The sequence below is a fragment of the Polypterus senegalus genome, chromosome 10, assembly GCF_016835505.1.
Source record: "Polypterus senegalus isolate Bchr_013 chromosome 10, ASM1683550v1, whole genome shotgun sequence".
In the NCBI taxonomy this organism is placed as follows: Eukaryota; Metazoa; Chordata; class Cladistia; order Polypteriformes; family Polypteridae; genus Polypterus; species Polypterus senegalus.
Window position 1 is genome coordinate 5,835,826 of NC_053163.1, and position 25,367 is coordinate 5,861,192.

Genomic DNA, 25,367 nt, shown 5'->3' on the forward strand with positions numbered 1-25,367 from the left:
CAACAATTACACCATCACAGAAAAAAAACAAATATAAAAATAAAAAGAATTATGTTTTTTTTTTTTTTGTATTCTAGACTCCACCCTTCTGGGTGGTGCTTAACGACTGTCGCACAGGTTTAGCGCAACTGATTCCGCTGAATCTAGCAGCGGTTCTGTTTGTACATAAAATAACTGTCTACTGGCTTGAGCCTGGCCTTGGTCTAAGACGTGACGCGTTTAATATCCTTAAACGGAAGTCCAAACGGTTTATTATATCAGTATGTGGTTGCTTGGGGAAACGAGGCCCTAAGTCCATAAAGTCCTGCGATGGCTTCCTCTGTTCATGCAATGGTCTGTCGCTTTCTGGGATATGTAGGAAAGCTTGTCATAGCACTGTCCCCAACTCCCAAAGAGCCAGTCTCTATCAAAAACGTCATGACATTGAAGTTAAAAAAAAACAAGTAGACCTTCCCCTTGGTTCATCATAGCCCTCTGGGAATTGCAGTCTTTTAAAAACGAATCCTTTGTTCAGTTCAGCCGTCGTGGGAAATGTAAAAACTACATTTCCCAGAAGTCTCAACGAGAAACCGCTCGCTTATATAAACAGGGAACGGAAGTCTGTCACCCTTAGCAACGGACCTCGTGTTTCCGCCCAGTCCCACCTCTGTGGAAAAAAAAAATAAAAATGGCGTCGACTAAACAGTCGGGGTGCGCCGTTGCAGAAAATTCGTTAAGCTGGTGTTTGTCGCAATTAGGAAAAGCGACGCACAGGTCTGCCCGCAGTAGAGATGAGAGGCAGTCTGAGGCCGACTTGTGCAGGGCGCTTATCGCAATCCGAAAGCGGCACATCAAAGCTAGTGGGGGTATTGCGCGCTACCGGGAGCGCGGTGGGCTCCTCCCCCTGCTCGAGCTGCTGCGACGGCCGCGCGCGGGGAAAACCCTCGACTTGGCGCTCAGCATACTGGCCAACTGCTGCACCGAGGAGGGGACGAGAACCGAGGTGAGGCCAGAAAATCTTACCCCTTGCGCAAACTGGAGCAGAAACACACGCGTAGACACTTTGAAGTTTATTTGTTAAGGACATCTATTGTCAGATTTGTCACTGTGCTTCCTATTTCTTTTACTTTTAGGTCCGAAACCTTGGAGGGATCCCCCCACTCGGTGAGTGCAATTTTCAAAATGGTTCTTGCTGCCTGGGAGGGAACCCTCGCCACGTCAGCAACTGCTTCATACAGTGACGTCAGCGTGGTGTTTGATAGCTGTGGGCTGCTGCTGACGGCCTCGATTTGTGTCTAACGGTCTAATCACGCGCTTCCGCAGTCCACTCTGTGGCATCCCAGGGTCCCCGTTTTTTTCTACTTCCAGGGCATGTACGGATCTACACGCCCTTATTACTGGCTCATGAGGGATCTGCCTGGGGCGTTGGCAAATAAAAGCTTGGCCTCCGCCGTGCTGTTACGATTCAGTAATTGGAAAGATCATGAGAGTTATTAAAAATTGTATTCACAGTAAACCCGTGGTTTTAATTCAGAAGCGAAGCAGTTTTTAACATTTTTCATTTTTAAACTTTCATTCGGTTTGTACAGTCTTTCTTTAGCAAGGAATTTTTGTTAGCTTTCCATTTTAGCTTAAAGTGCTAATTTATGTGGAGAGAGTAACACCCAAAGCCAAGTACAGATGGCAGAAACACTTGCAATAATGTTCATATTAAGATCCAACTAAAAAAAGTGTATATATGTGTGTGTGTGTGTATATATATATATATATATATATATATATATATATATATATATATATATATATATATATATATATATATATATATATATATATATATACAGTCATGTGAAAACATTAGGACACCCTTTGAAAGCATGTGGTTTTGTAACATTTTTAATAAATGGTTATTTCATCTCCGTTTCAACAATACAGAGAGATTAAAGTAATCCAACTAAACAAAGAAAACTGAAGAAAAGTCTTTTCAAGATCTTCTGTAAATGTCATTCTACAAAAATGCCTATTCTAACTGAGGAAAAGATAGGACACCCTCACATGTATTCCCTCTTAAATTGGCTCAGATCTCACACAGGTATATCACACCAGGTGCACATAATTAGTAGATCGTTACTCTGCATGTTGAATGAGGCTTGCCCTATTTAAACCTCAGACATTTAGTTTGGTGTGCTCCTGACTGTTGAAGTGAGAGTGAGCACCATGGTGAGAACAAAAGAGCTGTCAGAGGACTTCAGAAAAAGATTGTAGCAGCCTATGAGTCTGGGAAGGGATTTAAAAGATCTCAAAGATTTTGAAATCAGCCATTCCACTGTCCGGAAGATAGTCTACAAGTGGAGGGCTTTCAAAACAACTGCCAACATGCCCAGGACTGGTCGCCCCAGCAAGTTCACCCCAAGAGCAGACCGCAAGATGCTAAAAGAGGTCTCCAAAAACCCTAAAGTGTCATCTCGAGAACTACAGCAGGCTCTGGCTACTGTTGATGTAGAAGTACATGCCTCTACAATCAGAAAGAGACTGTACAAGTTTAACTTGCATGGGAGGTGTGCAAGGAGGAAACCTTTGCTTTCCAAGAGAAACATCGAGGCCAGACTGACATTTGCCAGAGATAAAGTTGACAAAGACCAGGACTTCTGGAATAATGTTCTTTGGACAGATGAGTCCAAAATTGAATTATTTGGACACAACAGCAGAGGACATGTTTGGCGTAAACCAAACACAGCATTCCAAGAAAAGAACCTCATACCAACTGTGAAGCATGGAGGTGGAAGTGTCATGGTTTGGGGCTGCTTTGCTGCAGCAGGACCTGGTCAGCTCACCATCATAGAATCCACGATGAATTCTACTGTGTATCAGAAGGTGCTTGAAGAACATGTGAGACCATCAGTTAGAAAATTAAAGCTGAAGCGGAACTGGACCATGCAACATGACAATGACCCAAAACATACTAGTAAATCAACCAAAGATTGGCTGAAAAGAAGAAATGGAGAGTCCTGGAATGGCCAAGTCAAAGTCCAGATTTGAATCCCATTGAGATGCTGTGGGGTGACTTGAAAAGGGCTGTACGTGCAAGAAACCCCTCAAACATCTCACAGCTGAAAAAGTTCTGCATTGAGGAGTGGGGTAAAATTTCCTCAGACCGATGTCGAAGACTGGTAGATGGCTACAAGAACCGTCTCACTGCAGTTATTTCAGCCAAAGGAGGTAACACTCGCTATTAGGGGCAAGGGTGTCCTATCTTTTCCTCAGTTAGAATAGGCATTTTTGTAGAATGACATTTACAGAAGATCTTGAAAAGACTTTTCTTCAGTTTTCTTTGTTTAGTTGGATTACTTTAATCTCTCTGTATTGTTGAAACGGAGATGAAATAACCATTTATTAAAAATGTTACAAAAAACCACATGCTTTCAAAGGGTGTCCTAATGTTTTCACATGACTGTATATATATATATATGGGTTAGTGGAGGGCTGTGCCTGTGCCCATCAGTAAAGGAGATCTATACACTAACAGGCCACTTTATTAGGTACACCTTGCTAATACCGGGGTGAACCCCCTTTTGCCTTCAGAATTGTCCGTGGCTTACGTTCATCAAGGTACTGGAAACATTTCTCAGAGATTGTGGTCCATATTGACCTGTCGGCGTCACACAGTTGCTGCAGATTTTGTCGGGTGCACATCCCTGATGCGAATCTCCAGTTCTTCCACATCCCATTGCTGTACTGGATTGAGAGCTGGAGACTGTGGAGGCCATTTGAGTCCAGTGAACTCATCCACATGCTCAAATGCCTCTCAACGATGCTTAATTGGTTTTAAGAGGCCCAAAGTGTGCAAAGAAAATATCCCCCACACCATTACACCACCACCACGATCCTGAACCGTTGATACATGGCAGGATGTTATTGACCCTTCCGTCCAAATGTCGCAGTAGAAATCGAGACTCCTCAGACATGGAAGCATCTTTTTCAATCTTCTCTTGTCCAGTGTTGGTGAGCCAGTGTGAATTGTTGCCTGTTCTTAGCTGACGGGAGTGGCACCCCCTGTGGTCTCCTGCTGCTGTAGCCCACCTGCTCCAAGGTTCGACGCGTTGTGTGTTCAAAGCTACTGTTCTGCACAGTTTAGTTGTAACGAGTTTGAGTTCCTGTCAGCTCCATCCAGTCTCCCCATTCTCCTCTGACCACTGGCATCAACAGGGCATTTTTGCCCAGAGATCTGCCGCTCACTGGACATTTTCCCTTTTTCAGACCATTCCCTGTAAACCCTCAAAGTGACTGAGTGTGAAAATCTTACTAACTCAGCAGGCGCAACTCATTTTATTTTTTTTCACCTCATACAGTGTGAAGACGAGAGGGGTGAACCTTGTGCTATTAAGACTAATATGCTTCTTACGATGTTCTCAAATCTTTGCCACTGGCATAGCTCATCCCGAGGAGGTTGCTCTTTAGAGTTAGGAAGAGGTGATAGTCTCACAGGGCCGGGCCTGCTGCATAAGGCTAGTGTGGCATCCCTCTGGATCCATAGGTGTGAGTTGCTGGTGCCACCTCATGAAACAGAAAGAGGTCACCCAACCGTTTTCCTTGCCACATTTCCATGATTGCTAAAGTAGATAACATTGACCAGCCACAGGCTCAATGTAGACTACCTGCTCAACATCATCATCGATGGTGTCACCCTGCTTCTGTTGGGGCGTGTTTTTTTTTTTTTTTGGACTCTGGGCACAGTGATGTGTCCAAATGTAATCCCTAAATTACAAAGTAGAAACTTCTACTAGTCCGAAATCCTTTAGCTTGAGATTTCCCTTGAAAGTTCAGGTCCTTGATGGCTGGAGACAACATTCTGGGCACCCAACATGTGCAAAAGAGGGGCATATTGAATTATTCATTGAGATTGGGCTCAGATGACCTGTAGCTAATCCCTCGAGGTCTTGCCATGTTACACTTTTAGCTAATCTGTTATTTTGTTTGTTTCTTTGTCATCTATCTATCTATTATATAGTGCCTTTCACTCTCCTATCTATCTATCTATCTATCTATCTATCTATCTATCTATCTATTATATAGTGCCTTTCACTCTCCTATCTATCTATCTATCTATCTATTATATAGTGCCTTTCACTCTCCTATCTATCTATCTATCTATTATATAGTGCCTTTCACATCTATCTATCTATCTATCTATCCTATATGGTGCCTTTCCTCTTTCTCTCTCTTTCTCTCTCTTTTTTATGTATATCTATCTATCTATAAAATCCAACATCTCTCTCTCTCTGTCTGTCCGCTTTTCACAAGAAAACTACTTAACAGATTTAGATTGGACAGAGAAAAGCAGTGAGCCGAGGGGAGGGTGGCAGTGCCCGCCTCACTCACACGCCAGCCTCGGGGCGTATCTTACCTACACTTAGCTAGTGAACGAGAGAACTACTTAATGGATTTAGATTATTTTTTTTTTTACTATAATTTGCTTGAACTTTCCAGTTTAGTTTGTGACTTCTCTCATTGTGCGAAATATCATAGTTTGCTTGCGATACCGATTTTATTTGCACGGATCAGAGGGGGACTGGGGTGGGACCCTCCGCACTCACGCACCAGCTTTGTGACGTACCTTACCTCCGAACGAGAGAAGTACTCCACGGATTTAAATCGGGTTCTTTCTATTATTTGCCTGGACATTCTGGTTGATTTTGTGACTTCTCTCATCACACTAAGTATTATAGTTTGTTTGCAGGAGCGATATATTCACGCTAATCCAAGACAGAGGCTGCCGCCAACAGGATGGGGAAGTGTTACATCAGGAGTGGGGAGCCTGGCAGGGCCCTCCTCGCTGTCCTGTTTCACTGCTACGTGGGCGAAGCCGCAGGGGATGGCTAGTCTCTACATATGTCAAAATCCAACCTTTGTCTGTATGTCTGTACGCTTTTCACGAGAGAACTACTTAGTGGATTTAGATTGGGGGTTTTTTCTGTAATTTGCTTGAAGATTCCGGTTGATTCTGTGACTCTCACATCGTACTAAGAATCCTAGTTCACTTGTGGCACCGATTTTATTTGCATGTATCCGAGAGAGACGCAGCGGACCGAGGGGGGCGGGGCCCTCTTCACTCGCAGACCAGCCTCGGGGCGTACCTTACCGCCGCTTAGCTAGCGAACAAGAGAACTTCTTAACAGATCTAAATCAGTTTTTTTTTTTCTGTTATTTGCTTGGACATTCTGGTTTGCGGCCCTCCTCACTCACGCGACAGACTCTGGGCGTATCTTCCCTCCGCTTAGTTAGAGAATCTACTTAATGGATTTCGATTCTTTTTTTTTTTTCTCTCTATAATTTGCTTGAACATTCCGGTTGATTCTGTGACTCTCACGTTGTGTTAAGTATCAGAGTTCGCTTGCGGTACAGATTTATCTGCACAAATCCGTGAGAGACGCAGCGGACCGAGGGGGGCGGGGCCCTCCTCACTCACGCGACAGACTCGGGGCGTATCTTACTTCCGCTTAGCTAGCAAACGAGAGAACCATTTCACGGATTTAAATCGTTTTTTTTTTTCTTTTCTTTCTAGAATTTGCTTGAACATTCCAGTTGATTTTGCGACTTCTCTCGTTGCGCTAAGTATCACAGTTCGCTTGCAGGAGCGATATATTCGCGCTAATCCAAGAGAGACGCAGCAGGCCAGGGAGTGTGACATCAGGAGTGGGGCCCTCCTCACCGTCCGGCTAGTAGATAATAAAGGTTGGCTCGCCCTGCGGTCATCTTTAAGAAACGGAGATCTGTAACTTTATTACACAAAGGGGGAGCTCGGGTTCTGGTCGTTTCTGATAGGCGTTTTGTTCTCTGGCATTAGAAACTCCTTGATGGCACAATACTCGATTTTGTAGTTTTTGCCACCTGTGTTCTTCTTAAACGTTATGCTAACGATCTGAACAACACCTACTAGAAATTTGTAATGAACACATGTTAGTGCACAGTAGCTGATCTTTGGCCCCTTGGAAATCCGCGCCATAAAATCTCTTTGAGGCCCTAAACATTTTCAATAAGCAAAAATCAGAAGAAAAAATGCTGCAGGCTTCTTGCGCGCAGAGTCCTGATTGTTTCGCTCAAGCTGCCCTTTGGCACTGTAACCCGTTTTGCTTGCCTCACTCACAGCCGCATACCCCACATGCCCTTCTTGCAGACTGCAGGCACGGACCCCAAAAGCTTTGACTTCCTTCTGATGCCCCCCTTTCTCATCCTGCCTTTCTCTTCTTGCAGTCACCGTCTTAAAGTGCCTGAATGCCGAAAGTGTTCAGAATCGAGCAGCCCGTGCGCTGGGCAACCTGGCAGTCAACCCAGAGAATTCAGCCCTCATTCACAAGGCGGGTGAGTACATGTGCCCGTGTCTATGCTGTCACACGCAGACTCTTGTTCATCGGCCTCACTCTTCATCTCTTTGTCTCCCCCCAGGTGCCGTCTCCCACTTGCTGCACGCTCTCCGCCTCAGTTCAGATTCTGAATGCTTGCAATCGGTCATCCGGGCCCTGCGCCACCTCTCCGACAGCCCAGCCCATCGCTTGGCGCTACTGACTCAGGGGGCCTTGCCTCCATTGGTAGAGCGGCTCGGCCCTGACGTGTCTCAGGAAGTGACTCTGGCCTCCCTTTCTGCTCTCTGGGAACTGACGAGGGGCTGCTCACAGGAATGTGCCCTGGAGATGTCCAAGTGTGATGCCCTGGTCAAGCTGGGCGCTCTGGCCCTCTCTCAGAATGGCAGTGGCGCAGGCCAAGACCTGCTGAGGGAGCCCAGTCTCAAAGTCTTGTGCAACGCCTGCCTTCAGGGTAGCCTACGTCCCACCATCGGCTCTGTGGGAGCCATCCCCCGTTTTGTGGAGGAGATTCGGCGAGAGCCGAGCAAATCGGGACACTATGTGCGCGCCCTGTGCTTGTGCTGCCGCGAGGCGGTCAACAGGACCAAAGTACGTGAATCTGGGGGACTGGAGCTGCTGGTCAGCTTGCTGGATGGGAGGACGGCCCCGTCGGCGTCCATAGCGAATCTAGTGGTGTACGCCTTCATTGACTTCATCTATGACGAGGTGGCCCTGGAGCAGCTCCAGGCGGCAGGGCTGGTACCCTTGCTGGTAGCCCGCCTGGTGGACTTCGCCAGGGGGAAGAAGCTTGCATCTGCGGAAGGGGAAAGCCATGACCAGCAGGAAGAGGAGGACGAGGAGGTGGCCTGCTTGTACACTCAGTCCTTTGACTACCCCAGTGATGGGCCTCCAAAGAGAGACGCAGCAGAGAGTAGCCAGAGTTCCACCAGCTTCCTGAGCCTTCGGTACGTATATTATGGGAAGGGGGTTTGGGGTGGTCTTCAAAGGGAGCGCATCATTTACGTGGGGCAGATAAACCCCGATAATACTTGTGCTTCAGAGGAATGTGAGGCTATCGAGTATCGGTAGAACATGCGCTCCCCCTGGCACTTCACATGTGTGGGCATTTGAGGCTAGTGACTTAGTTCCTGGAGATTTCTTGTGGCAGCCAAAACCTCTCGCCAGCTTGAGGGGATGACGTTAGCGCAAATTAAACCTGTGGGGGGAAGGAAGTGGAAAGAGATGATCTGGGGTGTAAAATGAGATCCATATGAGTTTTATGACCCACCGGTTCTTTGTTCGGTCCTGCCAGTAAGTGATGGTGGGCATGAGTCAGCAAGCTGTGGGGGCTCCCTGCAGTTCTCTCTCATTCTCTCCTCAGTATGGAGAGCTTTGCCATCTTGTTTCCTCGTGCCTGGCGCGATGCTCATGTATGCGATTTATGGAAGAACAGAAAAGCTTGCACCTGGCAGTGCCAATCATCAGGCAGTATTTGCCCCCCCCTCCCCAAGGTGCTACTGTCTCCTTGCAGGCAGACACACAGCAGCTGGCTGCATTTCTGAGGGTACGCGCCATCCGTCGTTTATCTGAATCCACGGAGTGGGAGGGAGAGCCACCCCAACAAAAACACTAGAAATATAGAGTTTCAGCTGCCGCGTTGGACAGGAAAGGAGGATCCCCAGAGACCTCCTCTTAGGCCATTTTGGGCTCTCGTTACTTAGAGAAGAGGAGGGCAAACGTAAAATGAACTACAAACTAACAGTCAAACCTCTTGTCCTGACCCCCTGCCCAGTGATGGTTGTACGGGTCATGTCTGAAGTTGTCATGAAACACGACTTTACAAACCACAGCAGCATACCGTATATGCTCCAATAAACGCCGAGTCTCTTCTTCTCGTCGGTCTCTAATAAGCGCCAGGCCTCAGGGGGGACGCGGCCAAATAGTAGCCGGGTCTTTGATATTTGCCTTCTAGCGTACATTGTAAGCACCTGTCTCTTTATAGACGTGTGTTATACATGTGCATGTCAGCACATTGCATATATAAGAAATACGGATATACCGGTTTCTAAAACTGCTTCATTTTTGTGCCGGCTTGACCAAAATACATTCGTTATACTGTGATACCGTACGGTAGTGATACACAGAGAGCCGTACACATATGTTTTGCTATGAAGAGTCTCCACGAAGATTCATCACTTTTAACCAGCTGCACATTCCTTATCGTTTTCGCTGTCAACGAGATTAGCCTAGGTCGTCGGACACGGGGCGCATTTACTTATTTTGGACCTACGAGGACCTGGATTATGAAATACACCCTTTGGGCAGAGAGGGGAGTAACAAAGAAAGACCTGCCGTCTTCGTATCCGCTAAAATGGAATTTTCTTGTCATTGCGGATTCGGACGACAAATAGCGAAAGGTTCAAAACGACGTTGCCATTTATCTCTAACAGTCTTATGCAGCATGTGAAATTCAAATGAAGTAGCTGTTTGTAATACAGTGCATCCGGAAAGTATTCCCAGCGCTTCATCACTTTTTCCACATTTTATGTTAGTCTTATTCCAAAATGGATTAAATTCATTTTTTTCCTCAGAATTCTGCACACAACACCCCATAATGACAACGTGAAAAAAGTTTACTTGAGATTTTTGCAAATTTATTAAAAGTAAAAATAACTGAGAAATCTCATGTACATAAGTATTCACAGCCTTTGCTCAGTACTTTGTCGATGCACCTTTGGCAGCAATTCCAGCCTCAAGTCTTTTTGAATACGATGCCACAAGCTTGGCACACTTATCCTTGGCCAGTTTCGCCCATTCCTCTTTGCAGCACCTCTCAAGCTCCATCAGGTTGGATAGGAAGTGTCGGTGCACAGCCATTTTAAGATCTCTCCAGAGATGTTCAATTGGATTCAAGTCTGGGCCACTCAAGGACATTCACAGAGTTGTCCTGAAGCCACTCCTTTGATATCTTGGCTGTGTGCTTAGGGTCGTTGTCCTGCTGAAAGATGAACGGTCGCCCCAGTCTGAGGTCAAGAGCGCTCTGGAGCAGGTTTTCATCCAGGATGTCTCTGTACATTGCTGCAGTCATCTTTCCCTTTATCCTGACTAGTCTCCCAGTTCCTGATGCTGCCACCACCATGCTTCACTGTAGGGATGGTATTGGCCTGGTGATGAGCGGTGCCTGGTTTCCTCCAAACGTGACGCCTGGCATTCACACCAATCTTTGTCTCATCAGACCAGAGAATTTTGTTTGTCATGGTCTGAGAGTCCTTCAGGTGCCTTTTGACAAACTCCAGGTGGGCTGCCATGTGCCTTTTACTAAGGAGTGACTTCCGTCTGGCCACTCTACCATACAGGCCTGATTGGTGGATTGCTGCAGAGATGGTTGTCCTTCTGGAAGGTTCTCCTCTCTCCACAGAGGACCTCTGGAGCTCTGACAGAGTGACCATCGTGTTCTTGGTCACTGTCCTTCTCCCCCGATCACTCAGTTTAGATGGCCGGCCAGCTCTAGGAAGAGTCCTGGTGGTTTTGAACTTCTTCCACTTAACGGATGATGGAGACCACTGTGCTCATTGGGACTTTTAAAGCAGCAGAAATTTTTCTGTAACCTTCCCCAGATTTGTGCCTTGAGACAATCCTGTCTCGGAGGTCTACAGACAATTCCTTTGACTTCATGCTTGGTTTGTGGTCTGACATGAACTGTCAACTGTGGGACCTTCTATAGACAGGTGTGTGCCTTTCAGATCAGGTCACATCAACTGAATTTACCACAGGTGGACTTCAATTAAACATCTCAAGGATGATCAGGGGAAACAGGATGCACCGGAGCTCAATTTGGAGCTTCATGGCAAAGGCTGTGAATACTTACGGACATGTGATGTCTCAATTTTTTTATTTTTAATAAATTTGCAAAAACCTCAAGTAAACTTTTTTCATGTTGTCATTATGGGGTGTTGTGTGCAGAATTCTGAGGAAAAAAATGAATTTAATCCATTTTGGAATAAGGCTGTAACATAACAAAATGTGGATAACGTGATGCGCTGTGAATACTTTCCGGATGCGCTGTATTAGGCGATATTTTTGTGTACCTACCTGTACCGACACGCACGAAAAAATATTGCATGCTGAAGGTTTTTGTTAATAATGGCTGGTCTCTAATAGCAGCCGGTCTCTCTTAAGCGCCGGGAGCCGAGGCTAATTTTACAAATAAACGCCAGGGGCCTGTGTTGGAGCATACACGGTAAATAAACTGCTCAAAAAATGAAAGGAACACATCCCAGGTCATTGGGGGGAAAAAAATCCTGCTGGCTCTGTCTGTTCTGCTATGGACTGACATTGGTGATGTGTGAGGAACGGAAGGATGGAAATGAAAATGATGAACCGACAGAGAGAGGGATGAATTCAAAGACAAGAGAATTGATGGGTATGTTGGGTAACTGTTGACTGTGACGTACCATTTGATTTAAAGTCTTAACAGAATCCTGCCCTAACTGTCTACTATCCGTTAGGGTTGTTCTACCTAGAGAAGCTGATGCCTTTCTTCATGACTTACATCCACCTTTTACTGATGTAAAGGTAACAGAAATTCTAAACACGGGCGGTAAAAGTCTCACATGTACCCACGGGGGGTAACTCCAGTTTTAGGAGCCAAACACAAACCGTGATATACAAACACAACGCAACACCTCGACGTTGGCTTGCATGTTGTGCCCTGTAGGTCAGCTGATTTCTTCGTTGCTCCTCCACTCTCCCCTCGCTTCTTCATGGCGTGAAAACTGCTTAATATTTTACTTCTTCCTCTGTGTCTTATTTGGAGCCGTGCGTGAAGACAGACGTCTAAGTGATGTTTTGATGCCCCCTCTCTTCTGTTTGCAGGTCGTGGTTAATTTCCGAGGGTTACATTGCAAGTCCGGGAGAGCTTTCACCGCAGTGGTCTCCAGTAGAGGGTGTCCTAGACCTGGAGGGCCTGGAGGTTGGGGGCGGCTCAATGGTCGACTCTCTCAATCCTTCTTCTCTTGAGCCCCCCGAAGTGGACGGACAGCCTACAGAGGGACTGGAGTCTGGCCTCTCCCTTGGAGTCCCAAGTGGACCAGAAGGTCCAGCACTCGACTGTACTGGCATCCAAAATGTGGAAAGATATGGGGAGGGCGGCCAGCAGGCATTGCTAGAAAGCACTCACCCCTTTGGATCTGCAGAAGGAAGTGCAGCTGACCTGCCGCTGGTGGCCACCGGAGTAACAGACACAACATTAAACACCACCGATGGTCATCTCTCACCCACAATAGAGAATCTGGTTAAACTGGAGCAACCCAAGCCCAGAAGTTTCATGCCTGCACAGGCGTCCAGGTGTCGGGCAAGCGGACAGCGTTGGCAGACTATGAAGCTGGACCTGGAAGAAGAAGCTGCATCTATAAGGAAGCCTTGTGCCGCAGGTTCAGAAGCAGCCCACCCCTGCCAGCCTAGCGGTAGAAATATGGAGGTGGATCACACCATCTCTCTGGTGACCATGGGCGAAATCCGCACACCGCCAAGTGGTGGCTGTCGCCGCAGGATGCGTGGTCGATCCCGCTCTTCCCAAGGAGAACCTCCCTCTCCACAGACCCCTCTAGATAGCTCACTGACCACTGGGGAAAAACGGCTAGGGACTGCGGCCAATCTGCAGCTCCAGCAGCAACAGCTAGACCGAGAATTTCTTAGTACCCCTGTCCGTGAGCTCCTGCAGTCCACAGAGGTCTCCCTGGGAACTCCCCAAAGCGCCAACGCCAGGTCGCATCCTTACCACCCGGAGCCCTGGGGTCCTGATGCCCCTCTCCTGCTGCTGCTGTCCCGCTTTTCACAAGCTTTGGATCCAAGTGCCGTGCTGGTCACCCCTTCTGTTCTTGGGGGACTGCTAGACTACCTCACCCTCTCGCCAAACCCCAGCCCTCGCTGCTTTCGACTCTTGTCTCGCCTGACCTGCAATCCAAACTGCCTTGAAGCCTTTGTACGCATCTTTGGGGTCAGCATGGTCCGCCTCAGACTGATCTTGTCTTCGGATCTCTGCTTAGGTGGAGGAGGAGGAGAAGGAAGCTCGGCAAGTGCTCCGGAGAAGGAGGTCTTTCAGCGTATCCGACAGCTAGGTGAGCTGCACGTTGGGAAATCTCTCCAAGGGGGTGGTTACGTGAGTTTGGGGGGCACCAGGGCCCATGATTTGGGTAATGTAGGAAATATGCACCATTCTAATTATAGTGGAGAAGTTAGAGACTACTGGCTGTGCAATGTGCTGAGGATGGAGAACACATGAAGACTTGAGGAGTCTCACTGGAGTTGCAAGGCATGGTGGGTCTCACCTTCTGCTGTGCTTTTACCCTGCAGGTACGACACTCCTACAGAACCTGCGTGTCCAGTCCGAGTCACCCTTTGGAATTGGGGTGCTGAGTCACATGATGATGTCAGGATCTGAGGGTGACAAGGTGGCCTGCACACTCGCCTTGCCCTTCCTTTGCCGGTGAGTACTATGGAGTGCAGCCCCCTTTGGGGTGGTATGGATGGCTGCGTGCAAGGAACTAATAAATTTTAAATTGTCCTTAAAAAAAAAAAAATACAAAGGGCTTTGAGTAAAGCAATTCATAAAATGACAAACATTTACCTCTAGAGCACGTTTTCATACAAATAATGTCGCTCAGAGTGCTTTACATGATGAAGAAAGAGAAAAAAGGCAGAGTAAGAATTAAAATCGGAGAACAGTAATTAACATAGAATAAAAGTAAAGTCCGATGGCCAGGGAGGACAGACAAAACAAAAAAAATCTGCAGGGGTTCAGAGTTCACGAGACCACCCGGCCCCCTCTGGGCATTCTACCAACATAAATGATCAGTCCTCATACTATTCAGGGTTCTCATGGAAGGACTTGATGATGACGGTCACGTGGACTTCTGGCCTTTAATCCATCAATGGAGGGACATCACGGTGCTTTGATCAGGTGGTGGTGGCGCAGAATGACATCACAGAAAACCGCAAAAAGAACAGAAGAGAGAGTAGGGGTTAGTACGGAGTTTGGAGCCACCATGACTAATAATGATAATTAATTGAATATGCAGAGCATCGGGATTAAACTAAGATGAAGCTCTGAGAAAGCCGTGTTCAAGTGTTGAGTTTTCAGCAGTGTGCTCCACTGTATTAGCCTGGCGAATTCCTATCGGCAGAATTTAGGTGCATAACAGCAGAAGGCCACCTGCCTCCCCACTTCTTTTAAGTTTAGCTCTTGGAATTCTAAGCAGACCCTCATTTGAAGATCTAAGGTTACGATTTGGAATATAAGGTGTCAGACACTCCAATATATAAAATGGAGCGAGATTATGTTAAGGCTTTGTAAACCATAAGCAGTATTTTAAAGTCAATTCTGAATGACACAGGTAACCAGTGTAGTGACATCAGAACTGGAGTGATGTGCTCGGATTTTCTTTCCCTAGTTAGGACTCTAGCAGCTCCATTCTGCACTCGTTGCAGTCGATTGAGGTCTTTTTCGGGTGGTCCTGAGAGGACAGTAACTTCCTATTGAGTATGGAAATCTGCTTACAGGAGTTGCCTCTGGGATAGATCTTCTCCGACGAACATCGGTGTGACATGTCGGGGCATTGTATCGTCGTAAATCCTGCCCAGGGTTTCCCTTGAAAACCATTCGTACAGATGCTGTTGGATTGGACTGAGCGATTTCACCCATGTGTTTGTATGATTTAGCGATGAGGTTGATGGTTTTTTGAGTATGGAATCTAGCTGGAGAAGCACATTTTTGCTGCATGCAGAAATTGCTTTATTTTGTAAGCGTACGTCAGCTTGCGCTGTGTCAAAAACATACAACTGTCCATATCCTGGAGAGGTAGAAGTGTTAGCGTATAGTGGAGAGATTTGGTGATAAATTTGCCCGTGTATTTTTAAACAGTATGGTCCGTGGCCAGGAGGTGGAGTTATCTGTGGAAGAAAACGAATAGGAATCGAGAAATGCCGTGTCGGCTGCATGTGGGCGGGACCAGTTAGTGGAAGCAGGACAAACCAGAAGAGAAATATATATAAGAGATGTAATGTTACGGCCAATGCCAGAAGTGTCTGGCCAAATCAGGAAATGGCCAACGTCGCTGTAAATTGACCACCCAATGTCAGATCTTTTCCTCGATTTCGGGATTTGTGAGTTGGCACAGGGCAATCGGCCAAAGTTGGAATGAAAAAAGGCATGAGCAGCGATTTATTGCGCACTTAGTAGTGGAATTGCATTGAGTGTAGCCTTGGCAGCTCTGGTTCAGAAAGCAGACTCACTCCACTTGGTTGTTTCACGATCATTAAGATTAGGTATGTAAGTAGGTTTCACATGTCTGTTATCATTTTACCTCTAAAGGAACCTATTTTATTGACCTTAAGGTTAGTGTTCGGACGAGAGGAAGGCCGTCTCAAGTGGCGTACGCTTTCTGAACAAGACCTACCTTGAGCAGTTTCTCGTGCAGAATGGAAAGCTCACTTCTGAAAGTTTTCAAACATCTTCGCACTTTGAGCGGACAGTCTTACATCAGCACATCACATTTTGGCCAGGGAGCTCTCGCCACTTTGTGAAATGGCTGGCCAAAGTAGCATATACGCTGGTCTTTTCTAGTAATTTGGACTTTGGAAAACGCGAAACGGCCGGCCAATTGTGTCTGTCTGTCCACTTTTCACGAGAGAACTGCTTAACAGATGTAGATCGAGTTTTCTTCAAAAATTGGCTTGAACGTTCCAGTTGAGTTTGCGACTTCTCTCATCACGCTATTCTAGTTCGGTTGCGTCACCGATTTATTCGCGCGAATCCGAGAGAGAGGCTGCGGGCTGAGGGGAGGAGGGAAGTGGGCGGGGCCTCAGGAGTAGGGAGCCGGGCGGGGCGCTCCTCACTAACACGCCAGCCTCCGTTTGAGTTGCTCTACCTCTGGTCACGTGTTGCCTCTGCTTAGCTAGCGATTCTGCGTTTCTTCAGCACACGTTGTCGTTTAGAGACTGTTAAGGAGTAACGTTTGACGTTTTTGAGAGCGAGAGAGAGAGATCAGAGCGCCATGTGCTTTAGAGGGTAGCTGCTCATTGCCAGAGATATCACAGCCACGTGCTCTTCTCCCCACGCGGGGGACGCTCTCCCGTCAGAGCTGAACATAATCAGATACACAGTGCCAACATCTGACATTCAAGTGAAGGTGAAGGTCTCAGGAATGCTGATCTGCTCAGGTCCACAAAACATTTGACCAGTGCTCTTAGAAAAAAGAAAATCCACAATTTTGGACGTGTCTGCTATTGCACAATGAGAGCAGCAACAAGCCATGGAATTAAAGAACAAGTTTAATGAACAACAAGAATCGGCGTCTAATTAAGCAACTGGTTGGAGTTTGAGGCTGTGACTTAGCTGGACTTCTGTTGGCTCCCTCGCTTCACGTTTCATTTCTGTTCGTGTGCCATTTAAGGAAAGAAATGGAGTGGAAGGCAGCCACGCACAGAATACACTCGAGCGCCATACCCGCAAAGAATTCAGTTATTCAACTCAAAATCTTTTATCTTGCACGTCTCTCTCGTTTAAAATTCTCCAAAATGTTCCAACATGCAAACGTTACAATCGAGCTCCAGCCTCACTGGGTCACATGTTTTGGGCGCCATGCACCAAATTAACATCATTCTGCACCAAAATCATTAAATGCTTTTCAGACGGCTTAGGGGGTCACAATCCCTCCTAATCCACTAACCGCTGTGTTTGGTGGGCTCACAAAGGGGCTTCAAGTAGAGAAGGGCCACCAAACTGTGATTGCCTTTACTACACCATTAGTACGTAGGCTTGTTTCGCTCAGTTGCTCAGTTTAGGTTACGCCCCGAGGCAGACACGTGAGTGAGGAGGGCCCCGCAGCCCGATGAGTCTCTCTCGGGTTCGTGCTAATAAATTGATTACCACAAGCGAACTCCGATACTTATGAGAAAGTCGCAAAATCAACTGGAATGTTCAAGCAAATTATAGAAAATACCCGATGTAAATCCGTGAAGTGGTTCTCTCGTGAAAAGCGGACAGACATACAGACAGAACGTGCTTGGACCACAAAATTTTTAGAAGCGTTTTTTAGCGAGCGCTTATGGGCCAAGGGTAGCCTACGTTCCAAATTTCAAGTCCTCAGGGTTCAGGAGATTTTGTGATGAGCGAGTCGGTGGGATTTGGCTTTTATTTACTGTATATATATATATATATATATATATATATATAATAGATATCTATAGATTTAGAAATATTTCTATTGTTGCTCTAGATTTAAACACTTTCTCTCTTTTGTTGAGTTCATTCTGTTTTATCGTTTCTCTGTGCACTTTTTCCCCTTCATTGTATCTTATTAATGACAATTAAAAACGAGCAGAGCAGACGACGTGGAATCACGAAAGGCTGCAACTACTTTAGCGTCAGACCCACTAGTTAATAAATAATGGATTAATTAAACAATTTGAAAACCTGGAAAAGTAAAATGAAAATATTGTTCAAAAAAACAAACATTCTTCCCATATATCTGCTTAGTAAATTTTAATTGTTTTTTGTATTTTTTTTTATTTCTATACTGGTCCGAAACCACAGAGCTTGGGAAATAACAACTCAATTAATTAGCCCAGGAGTCCAATTAAAAACAGAAGCTGGTTGGAATAAAAACCCGCAGCCACAGCGGGGTCCCCAGGACTGGAGTTTGAGACCCCCTGCTCTTCATTTTGCAGGATTTTTGAAGTCGGCCTGTAATTTATTGTGCCAAGATGGGTGAAGGTCAGCACCTCCGCCCGACACCCATAACCAGTGGCAGTCTTAAAATACTGAGAGGGAAGGACAAGAGGTGCTGAAGCACCGCCCGCCCTGTGCAGTGTGTGTGACCAGGTGATGGGTACGGCCACCCGCACACAGGACAGTGTGGGCATCCTGGTGAGCTGCAGCAGCCACTTGCCTCATTAGTTTGCTTGTTCTGTGTATGCCAGGGTGTGGATGAGGTGAATTGTCACCACTGCTTTGGTCAGAAGTGTTAAGGAGGACAGGAAGAATGTGAGCTGGTCTGTTGGTAGCGAAGGGGCACTAATCGTCAAGCCAGTGAGCCGCACTCCGACACCCTGGATGTTCAGATTTATCTGTTGGCCGCCAGTCCTTTGAGTGTTGGGTGAGGAGATTACATGGTGTGGAGTTTGACGTGGCAGCCAGGGGGCAGCTTGTCCAGATGGACTTTTGTCGTTGCCCATTTGAGGTACCAGTGAACTAAAGCAGTGCCAGACAGGCCACAGTGGGCAGCTGCCCTTCTTTGAGATGTTTTATGTCCACTTGTGTCATTTCTGTCATTCTCTTTCGTAGGAGTGAAGCCATGTTACGAAAGCTGCTTTTGGATCATGGTGGACTACAGCTGACCCTTGACTTGGTGTTCTCCTCCTCTAGTTGCCATGCTGGTTTGACACTTGAGGCCCTTTGTGGAGCGAAGACCCCAGTCTCCGGTGTTGGTGCCCAGTCACAACCACCCCAGCTCTCCAGCCCTTTCTATGGCTTGCTGGTTGATGCCATCACCTTCTTGCTGGGCCACGGTGAGGAAGACCTCTCCAAGGATGAGGTGGTAGAACGCAGGGTAAAGGATAACCGAAGAACTACGTCCCTTGTCCCCACTACTGGTGGCACTGGGCAGGGCTGTACCTACAAGCTGATGACAGAAACTGGGGAAGCCGACTTGGTATTCCTGCTGGATGATGGATTCCGGGTGGCTGCCAGTCGGCACGCCATCACGAATGGCTCGGATTACTTCCGGGCAATGCTGTTAGGCGACTTTTCAGAATCGCGCAGTGTCGCTGGGGCCACCATCCAGATCCGGGATGTGCCACCAGAGATTTTCATTCCCGTTCTCCATCACTTGCATGGCTGCTCGCTGGGCACGCTGGCGGAGGTGCGCTGCCCAGAAATGGCACAGATAATCACCGACAGTCAGCGGAGTGCTTTCAGTGAATCGCCCCTGGGACGCACGATGGAGGGGGCCAACCGCTTTCTGCTACCGGCCTTTAAAAAGCAGCTGGAGGCGCTCTTGGACTTTGAAGGTGGGGAGAACAGGTTGGAAGTCAGCCTGGAAAATTTGCCGGCCATCTATTTCTTTTCCAAACAGCATTATTACCCGGAGGTGGCGCGCCGTTGCCTACGCTTCTTGTTCTTGCGGTCGCCATCGGTTCTAGAGGGTGGCACCTGTCTGGCCACCCTCATTAGTGAATCTATAAACCCAGCAGAGCTGAGTGCCGAACTTCATGACCTGATTGCCGAATTGCTAAGGTGACAGCACAGGGTGAAGCGTTGGGGTTTGGGTGGGATGGGTGGGGTATTGAAGCAGACTCATGGTAGGGTGTGCTCTGTAAATGTGTGTATATATAAATAAATAGATCTATATATATATTGTATAAATGAGTGCCCGGGTCAAAGAGCCTGAGCGCTGCCCGTCTGAGACGTGGTCCCTGTGTCCCGAGCAAGATTTGATGTTTCTTCAGTCAACGGTAGCCTACAGTGAGCATTAAAGAGTGCTGACCTTAACCCAGATGTGCCTCTGCGGGTTTCATTTGCTTTTACCATTGGGGTCCGTGCTGTGCCCAGATGGGGACCGGTCATTGTAACAGGCCTATTCAAACATTGGACTAAGAAGACACTTGAGGTGATGATAGGACTGGAATGGCGGACATCGACTTGCTTTATTTAGGCCTAACATGAAAGACTCCAGTGGCCCCTAGTTGGTCCAAGATGACCACCTTACCATCTGGCTGGTCTTGGGGTTAGGGGAAACAAACCAGTTTTAATGTCCCGATGCAGATAAGGGAGACCTCTGAGGAATGGGACCATGACATGGCATGATTACTGGGTTATTTAGCTGGGCAAGGCAATGCCCCTTGAATTGGCGTGGATAAGTCTGAGACATCAGTGCCTTTCGATGGGGAAAATGTGAACGATGTCCCAGTAGGACTCATTCGTTCATATCAAAGTGGATTGCATCTTAAAAACATCCACTCAACGTGACATCTTGATGGTTCTCACCTAACACAGAAATGACGTTAAAGGACAAGGTGGGCTTCATCTGCAGACCCAAAAGCCAACACATCATTGGTAGGTACCAGGGCTAACCCAGAAGGCCTAGTTTCATTATGACATCAGAAAGGGTACCTCATGATACAATATGATTGGAAAGACAAAGGGCATTGGGGATTATTAGCTGAGGACACAGAAGGTCTTAACTATAATCACAAAACAGCAGAGTTTACTTGGTCCACGACTTTGATGGTGGGTGCCAGTTCTGGACCCAGTAGGCTTCATTTCTTTATGGTTTCTTAGTGGGCCTTAGCTAATTGGGTGGCGTGGTGGCTCTGAGCCTTGGGTATGGTCAATAGTCGATCAGGCCTGCTGCATGATTACTGGGTAATTTAGCTGGACGAGGCAGTGCCCCCTGAATTAGTGTGCCTGCCAGGCATGCCAGACTTTGTGAGATGGCTTCACGGCATTGATTGCAGGTCTATCTATCTATATCAATGTTGAAATGTGAACGATGTACCAGTAGGACTCAAAGTGGATCACATCTAAAAACATCCACTCAACGTGACATCCTGATGGTTCTCACCTAACACGGAAATGAAGTTAAAGGACAAGGTGGGCTTCATCTGCAGGCACAAAACCCAACACATCATTGGTAGGCACTAGGGCTAAACCCAGCAGGCCTCATTTCTTTATGACGTCAGAATGAGTACCTCATGATACAATATGATTGGAAAGACAAAGGGCATTGGTGATTATTAGCTGAGGACACAGCAGGACTTGGCTGTGGGCACAAAATAGTCGATCAGGCCTGCTGCATGATTACTGGGTTATTTAGCTGGACGAGGCAGTGCCACCTGAATTAGCGTGGACTAGTCCGAGACATCGGTGCCTGCCTGGCATGGCAGACTTTGTTATTGTTATATATACTAGCTGTTCCCCATGGCTCCGTCTGCGCTCTCGTGAAACTTTAAAAATCAATAAGCAATAAGCAGGTATGGCTACCTAAGTGGAGGTAAAGTACCCTCCAAAACACAGAGGCGGAGCGACTCCCCAACTCCTGACATCACACTCCCTCCCCACCCCTTGGCCCGCAGCCTCTCTGTCTTGGATTTGCGCAAATAAATCGGAACTGCAAGCGAACTGTAATACTTAGCGCAATGAGAGAAGTCGCAAAATGAACCGGAATGTTCAAGCAAATTCTGAAAAAAAAAAAACCCAATCGAAATCCGTGAAGTAGTTCTCTTGTGAAAAACGGACAGACAGACAGATGTTGGATTATATATGTACATATATCCATCCAATTTTCCAAACACAGGGTCATGGGGGTCTGCTGGAGCCAACACAGGGCACAAGGCAGGAACCAATCCCGGGCAGGGTGCCAACCCACCGCAGATATATGTACAGTATATATATATATATATATATATATATATATATATATATATATATTCATAGCATCCGTAGTCAGAGTCCCGATCTGATGGTATGGGTGGTTACCTACCAGGTAATGCATGTGGTTGGTCTGCCAGTCGGCAAACATCTGCCAAGCAGATCATAGAATATAAACTGCTCAAAAAAATTAAAGGAACACTTTGGCAACACATCAGATCTCAATGGGAAAAAGAAATCCTCCTGGATATCTATACTGATATAGACTGGGTAATGTGTTAGGAACGAAAGGATGCCACATCGTTTGATGGAAATGAAAATGATCAACCTACAGAGCCCTGAATTCAAAGGCGCCCCAAAAATCAGAGTGAAGACATGATGTGGCAGGCTAGTCCATTTTGCCCAAATTGAATTGCAGCAACTCCAAATTATGCAGCACTTTGTATGGCCCCTGTGTTCTTGTATACATGCCTGACAACATCGGTGCATACTTCTAATGAGATGACAGATGGTGTTGTGGGGGATCTCCTCCCAGATCTGGACCAGGGCATCACTGAGCTCCTGGACAGTCTGAGGTGCAACCTGGTGGCATTGGATGGACCAAAACATAATGTCCCAGAGGTGTTCTATTGGATTTAGGTCAGGAAAGTGTGGTGGCCAGTCAATGGTATCAATTCCTTCATCCTCCAGGAACTGCCTGCATACTCTCACCACATGAGGCCAGGAATTGTCGTGCACCAGGAGCCACTGTACCAGCATAGGGTCTGACAATGGGTCCAAGGATTTCATCCTGATACCTAATGGCAGCCAAGGTGCCTTTGTCAAGCCTGTAGCGGTCTGTGTGACCCTCCATGGATATGCCTCCCCAGACAATCATTAACCCACCACCAAACTGCTCATGCTGAATGATGTTACAGGCAGCATAATGTTCTCCATGGCTTCTCCAGACCCTTTCACTTCTGTCACGTGCTCAGGGTGAACCTGCTCTCATCTGTAAAAAGCACAGGGCACCAGTGGTGCATCTGCCAATTCTGGTATTCTATGGCGAATGCCAATCGAGCTGCATGCTGCTGGGCAGTGAGCTCAGGGCCCATTAGAGGACATGGGGCCCTTGGGTCACCCTCATGAAGTCTTTCTGGTTGTTTGGTCAGAGACATTCACACCAGTGGCCTGCTGGAGGTCATTTTGTAGGGCTCTGGCAGTGCTCATCCTGTTCCTCCTTGCCCAAAGGAGCAGATACTGGTCCTGCTGATGGGTTATGGACCTTCTATGGCCCTCTCCAGCTCTCCTAGAGTAACTGCTTCTCTCCTAGAATCTCCTCCATGCCCTTGAGACTGTGCAGGGAGACACAGCAAACCTTCTGGCAATGACACGTCTTGATGTGCCATCCTGGAGAAGTTGGACTACCTGTGCCAGCTCTGTAGGGTCCAGGTATCGCCTCATGCTACCAGTAGTGACACTGACTGTAGCCAAATGCAAAACTAGTGAAGAAACAGTCAGAAAAGATGAGGAGGGAAAAATGTCAGTGGCCTCCACCTGTTAAACCCTTCATTCCTGTTTTGGGGGTCATCTCATTGTTGCCCCTCTAGTGAACCTGTTGTTAATTTCATTAACACCACAGCAGCTGAAACTGATTAACAACCCCCTCTGCTACTTAACTGACCAGATTAACATCCCATAAGTTTCATTGACTTTATGCTATACTCTGATTAAAAAGTGTTCCTTTAATTCTTTTTTTGAGTTATATATATATATATACAGGGTGAGTCAAAATGATGTTAACATTTGAATGGCGGAAACAATTTATTCACAAAGCATACTTCATGTGCCAGATGATTTACAGGAATGTCTCATCCTGTTTGCCATCACGTTCAACACATGGACCACATGTGGCACATAAATCGTCCACAAAAATTAAATATCAGTACAGACATAGCAGTACCATTAGTGTTAGCATAAGTCTGACTCACCCAGTATATAAATATGTATACTGTATATATACTAGCTGTGTAAGCCTGTGCTGTGGGTCCTAGAAACTCTTTAAATCATCAGAAAATAAACTGAACTGTAGAGATGTCAGGTGACTGAAGGGACGTCTCTCTCCGAGGAGGATTCGTTTTGCCGATGTGCTCACCTCGCCAGTGCACTGCGTGTAGGGGGGTCCTAACGGTCAAAATAAGCCCGGGACCGCGTCAGTCAGTTGTGAAATGTCATCACAGCAAGCGAGTTCGTCAACCTCTGCTGAGACCGTTTGCTCCACATACCGCCGATGCGAGATTCGTTCGGTCATCGAGTTCCTCACTTTGCGTCGCGTTTCCGCGGCCGAAATCCATTGTCAGCTTGTGGAAACCAAACTGAAAGAATTCTTGGGTGGGAAACATTTTTCCAACGATGAGGAGGTGACGGAGACAGTGGAGAAGTGGCTTTCGGAGGTGGAGCGGAGCGTATTCGACGAGGGTATCAAAAAGCTGGTGCCCAGGCTGAAGAAGTGCATCGAAGTTGACGGCGATTATGTTGAGAAATAAACACACATTTTGGAACATACCCTGTAAATTTGGTTGAAATATATTCATTTTTTGATTTTTAACAGCTGTTGTAACCTTTTTTTCTGGATATCCCTCGTATTTCCACGGAGGCGGAGCGCTTACTTCGACTCCACCTCTCGCTCCTGGACTGGACAGACAGACACGCACAGACGTTTATATATAAGATACTAGCAACCCCTGCAGCTCCGCCCACATAGTAGTGATACAGGACGGTGAGGAGGGCCCCGCCCACTCCTGATGTCACGCCCCCCCTCACCCCAAGTCCCATAGCCTCTTAGCATGAAAATATCACTCCTGCAGGTGGTTCTTAGCCCGATGAGAGACGTCGGAAAATCAACCAGAATGTTCAAGAAAATTCTAGAAAGAAACCCGATCGAAATCCGTTAAGCAGTTGTCCCGTTTGTTAGCTAAGCGGAGGTAAGATACGTACGGAGGCTGAGTGACGAGGGCCCAGCAGCCCAAAGAGTCTCTCTCAGATTCGCTCAAATACATCGGTACCACAAGCGAACCCTGATACTTAGCATGATGAGACAGAAAAGTCGCAAAATCAACTGGAATGTTCAAGAAAATTCTAGAAAGAAACCCGCTCGAAATCCGTTCTCTCGTGAAAAACGGACAGACAGACATTGGAGTCTATATACTGTATAAGAGATGAACGTCAAAAAAGGAAAATAAAGTCCACTGTGCTTCAATGTTGCATTCATAACACCGTGAAGACTTTCATGCGGTGAACATCTTTAGTAGGCACCATGCATGATGCTGTATGTGTGCTGAAGACATGAGCGGTGCCAACAGTCCCACAATGTGCAGCTCCACAGAGGATGGCATGCTTGAAATAAACAGATAGACGGCTGGCTCCCACATTGTTTAGTTTGTATTCCTGCCGACAAGTGCCATGTGCTGTCATGACTGGTGAGACGGGCCCTGAGCTGGCGTCGTGCCTAGAAGAGCTGCAAACTCATGATTTCCATTGGATTTGTTTATTAATAACTTCTGGAAAAAATGTATTCTTGTTTATCTCAGACGTCCTCACGCTCCCCGCTCTGCGCTCAACTGTTTATCTTTTCCTGCCCA

General features: G+C 46.9%; 1 protein-coding gene across 2 annotated transcripts; it reads left to right on the forward strand.

The window, feature by feature from the left end:
* The first annotated feature begins 448 nt into the window (after nt 1-448).
* On the forward strand, nt 449-19,873 carry armc5 (armadillo repeat containing 5). 2 transcript variants are annotated; one of them, XM_039765012.1, is made up of 7 exons: nt 452-982; nt 1,113-1,143; nt 7,231-7,338; nt 7,423-8,284; nt 12,195-13,438; nt 13,674-13,806; nt 18,664-19,873. In XM_039765012.1, the coding sequence occupies exons 1-7, from the start codon at nt 668-670 to the stop codon at nt 19,616-19,618; spliced, it is 3,648 nt and encodes a 1,215-aa protein (XP_039620946.1). In that variant the 5' UTR covers nt 452-667; the 3' UTR covers nt 19,619-19,873. The 2 variants fall into 2 exon arrangements, with proteins under 2 accessions (XP_039620945.1, XP_039620946.1); XM_039765011.1 differs by having other exon boundaries at nt 449-982; nt 7,231-8,284.
* Nucleotides 19,874-25,367: the final 5,494 nt, after the last annotated feature.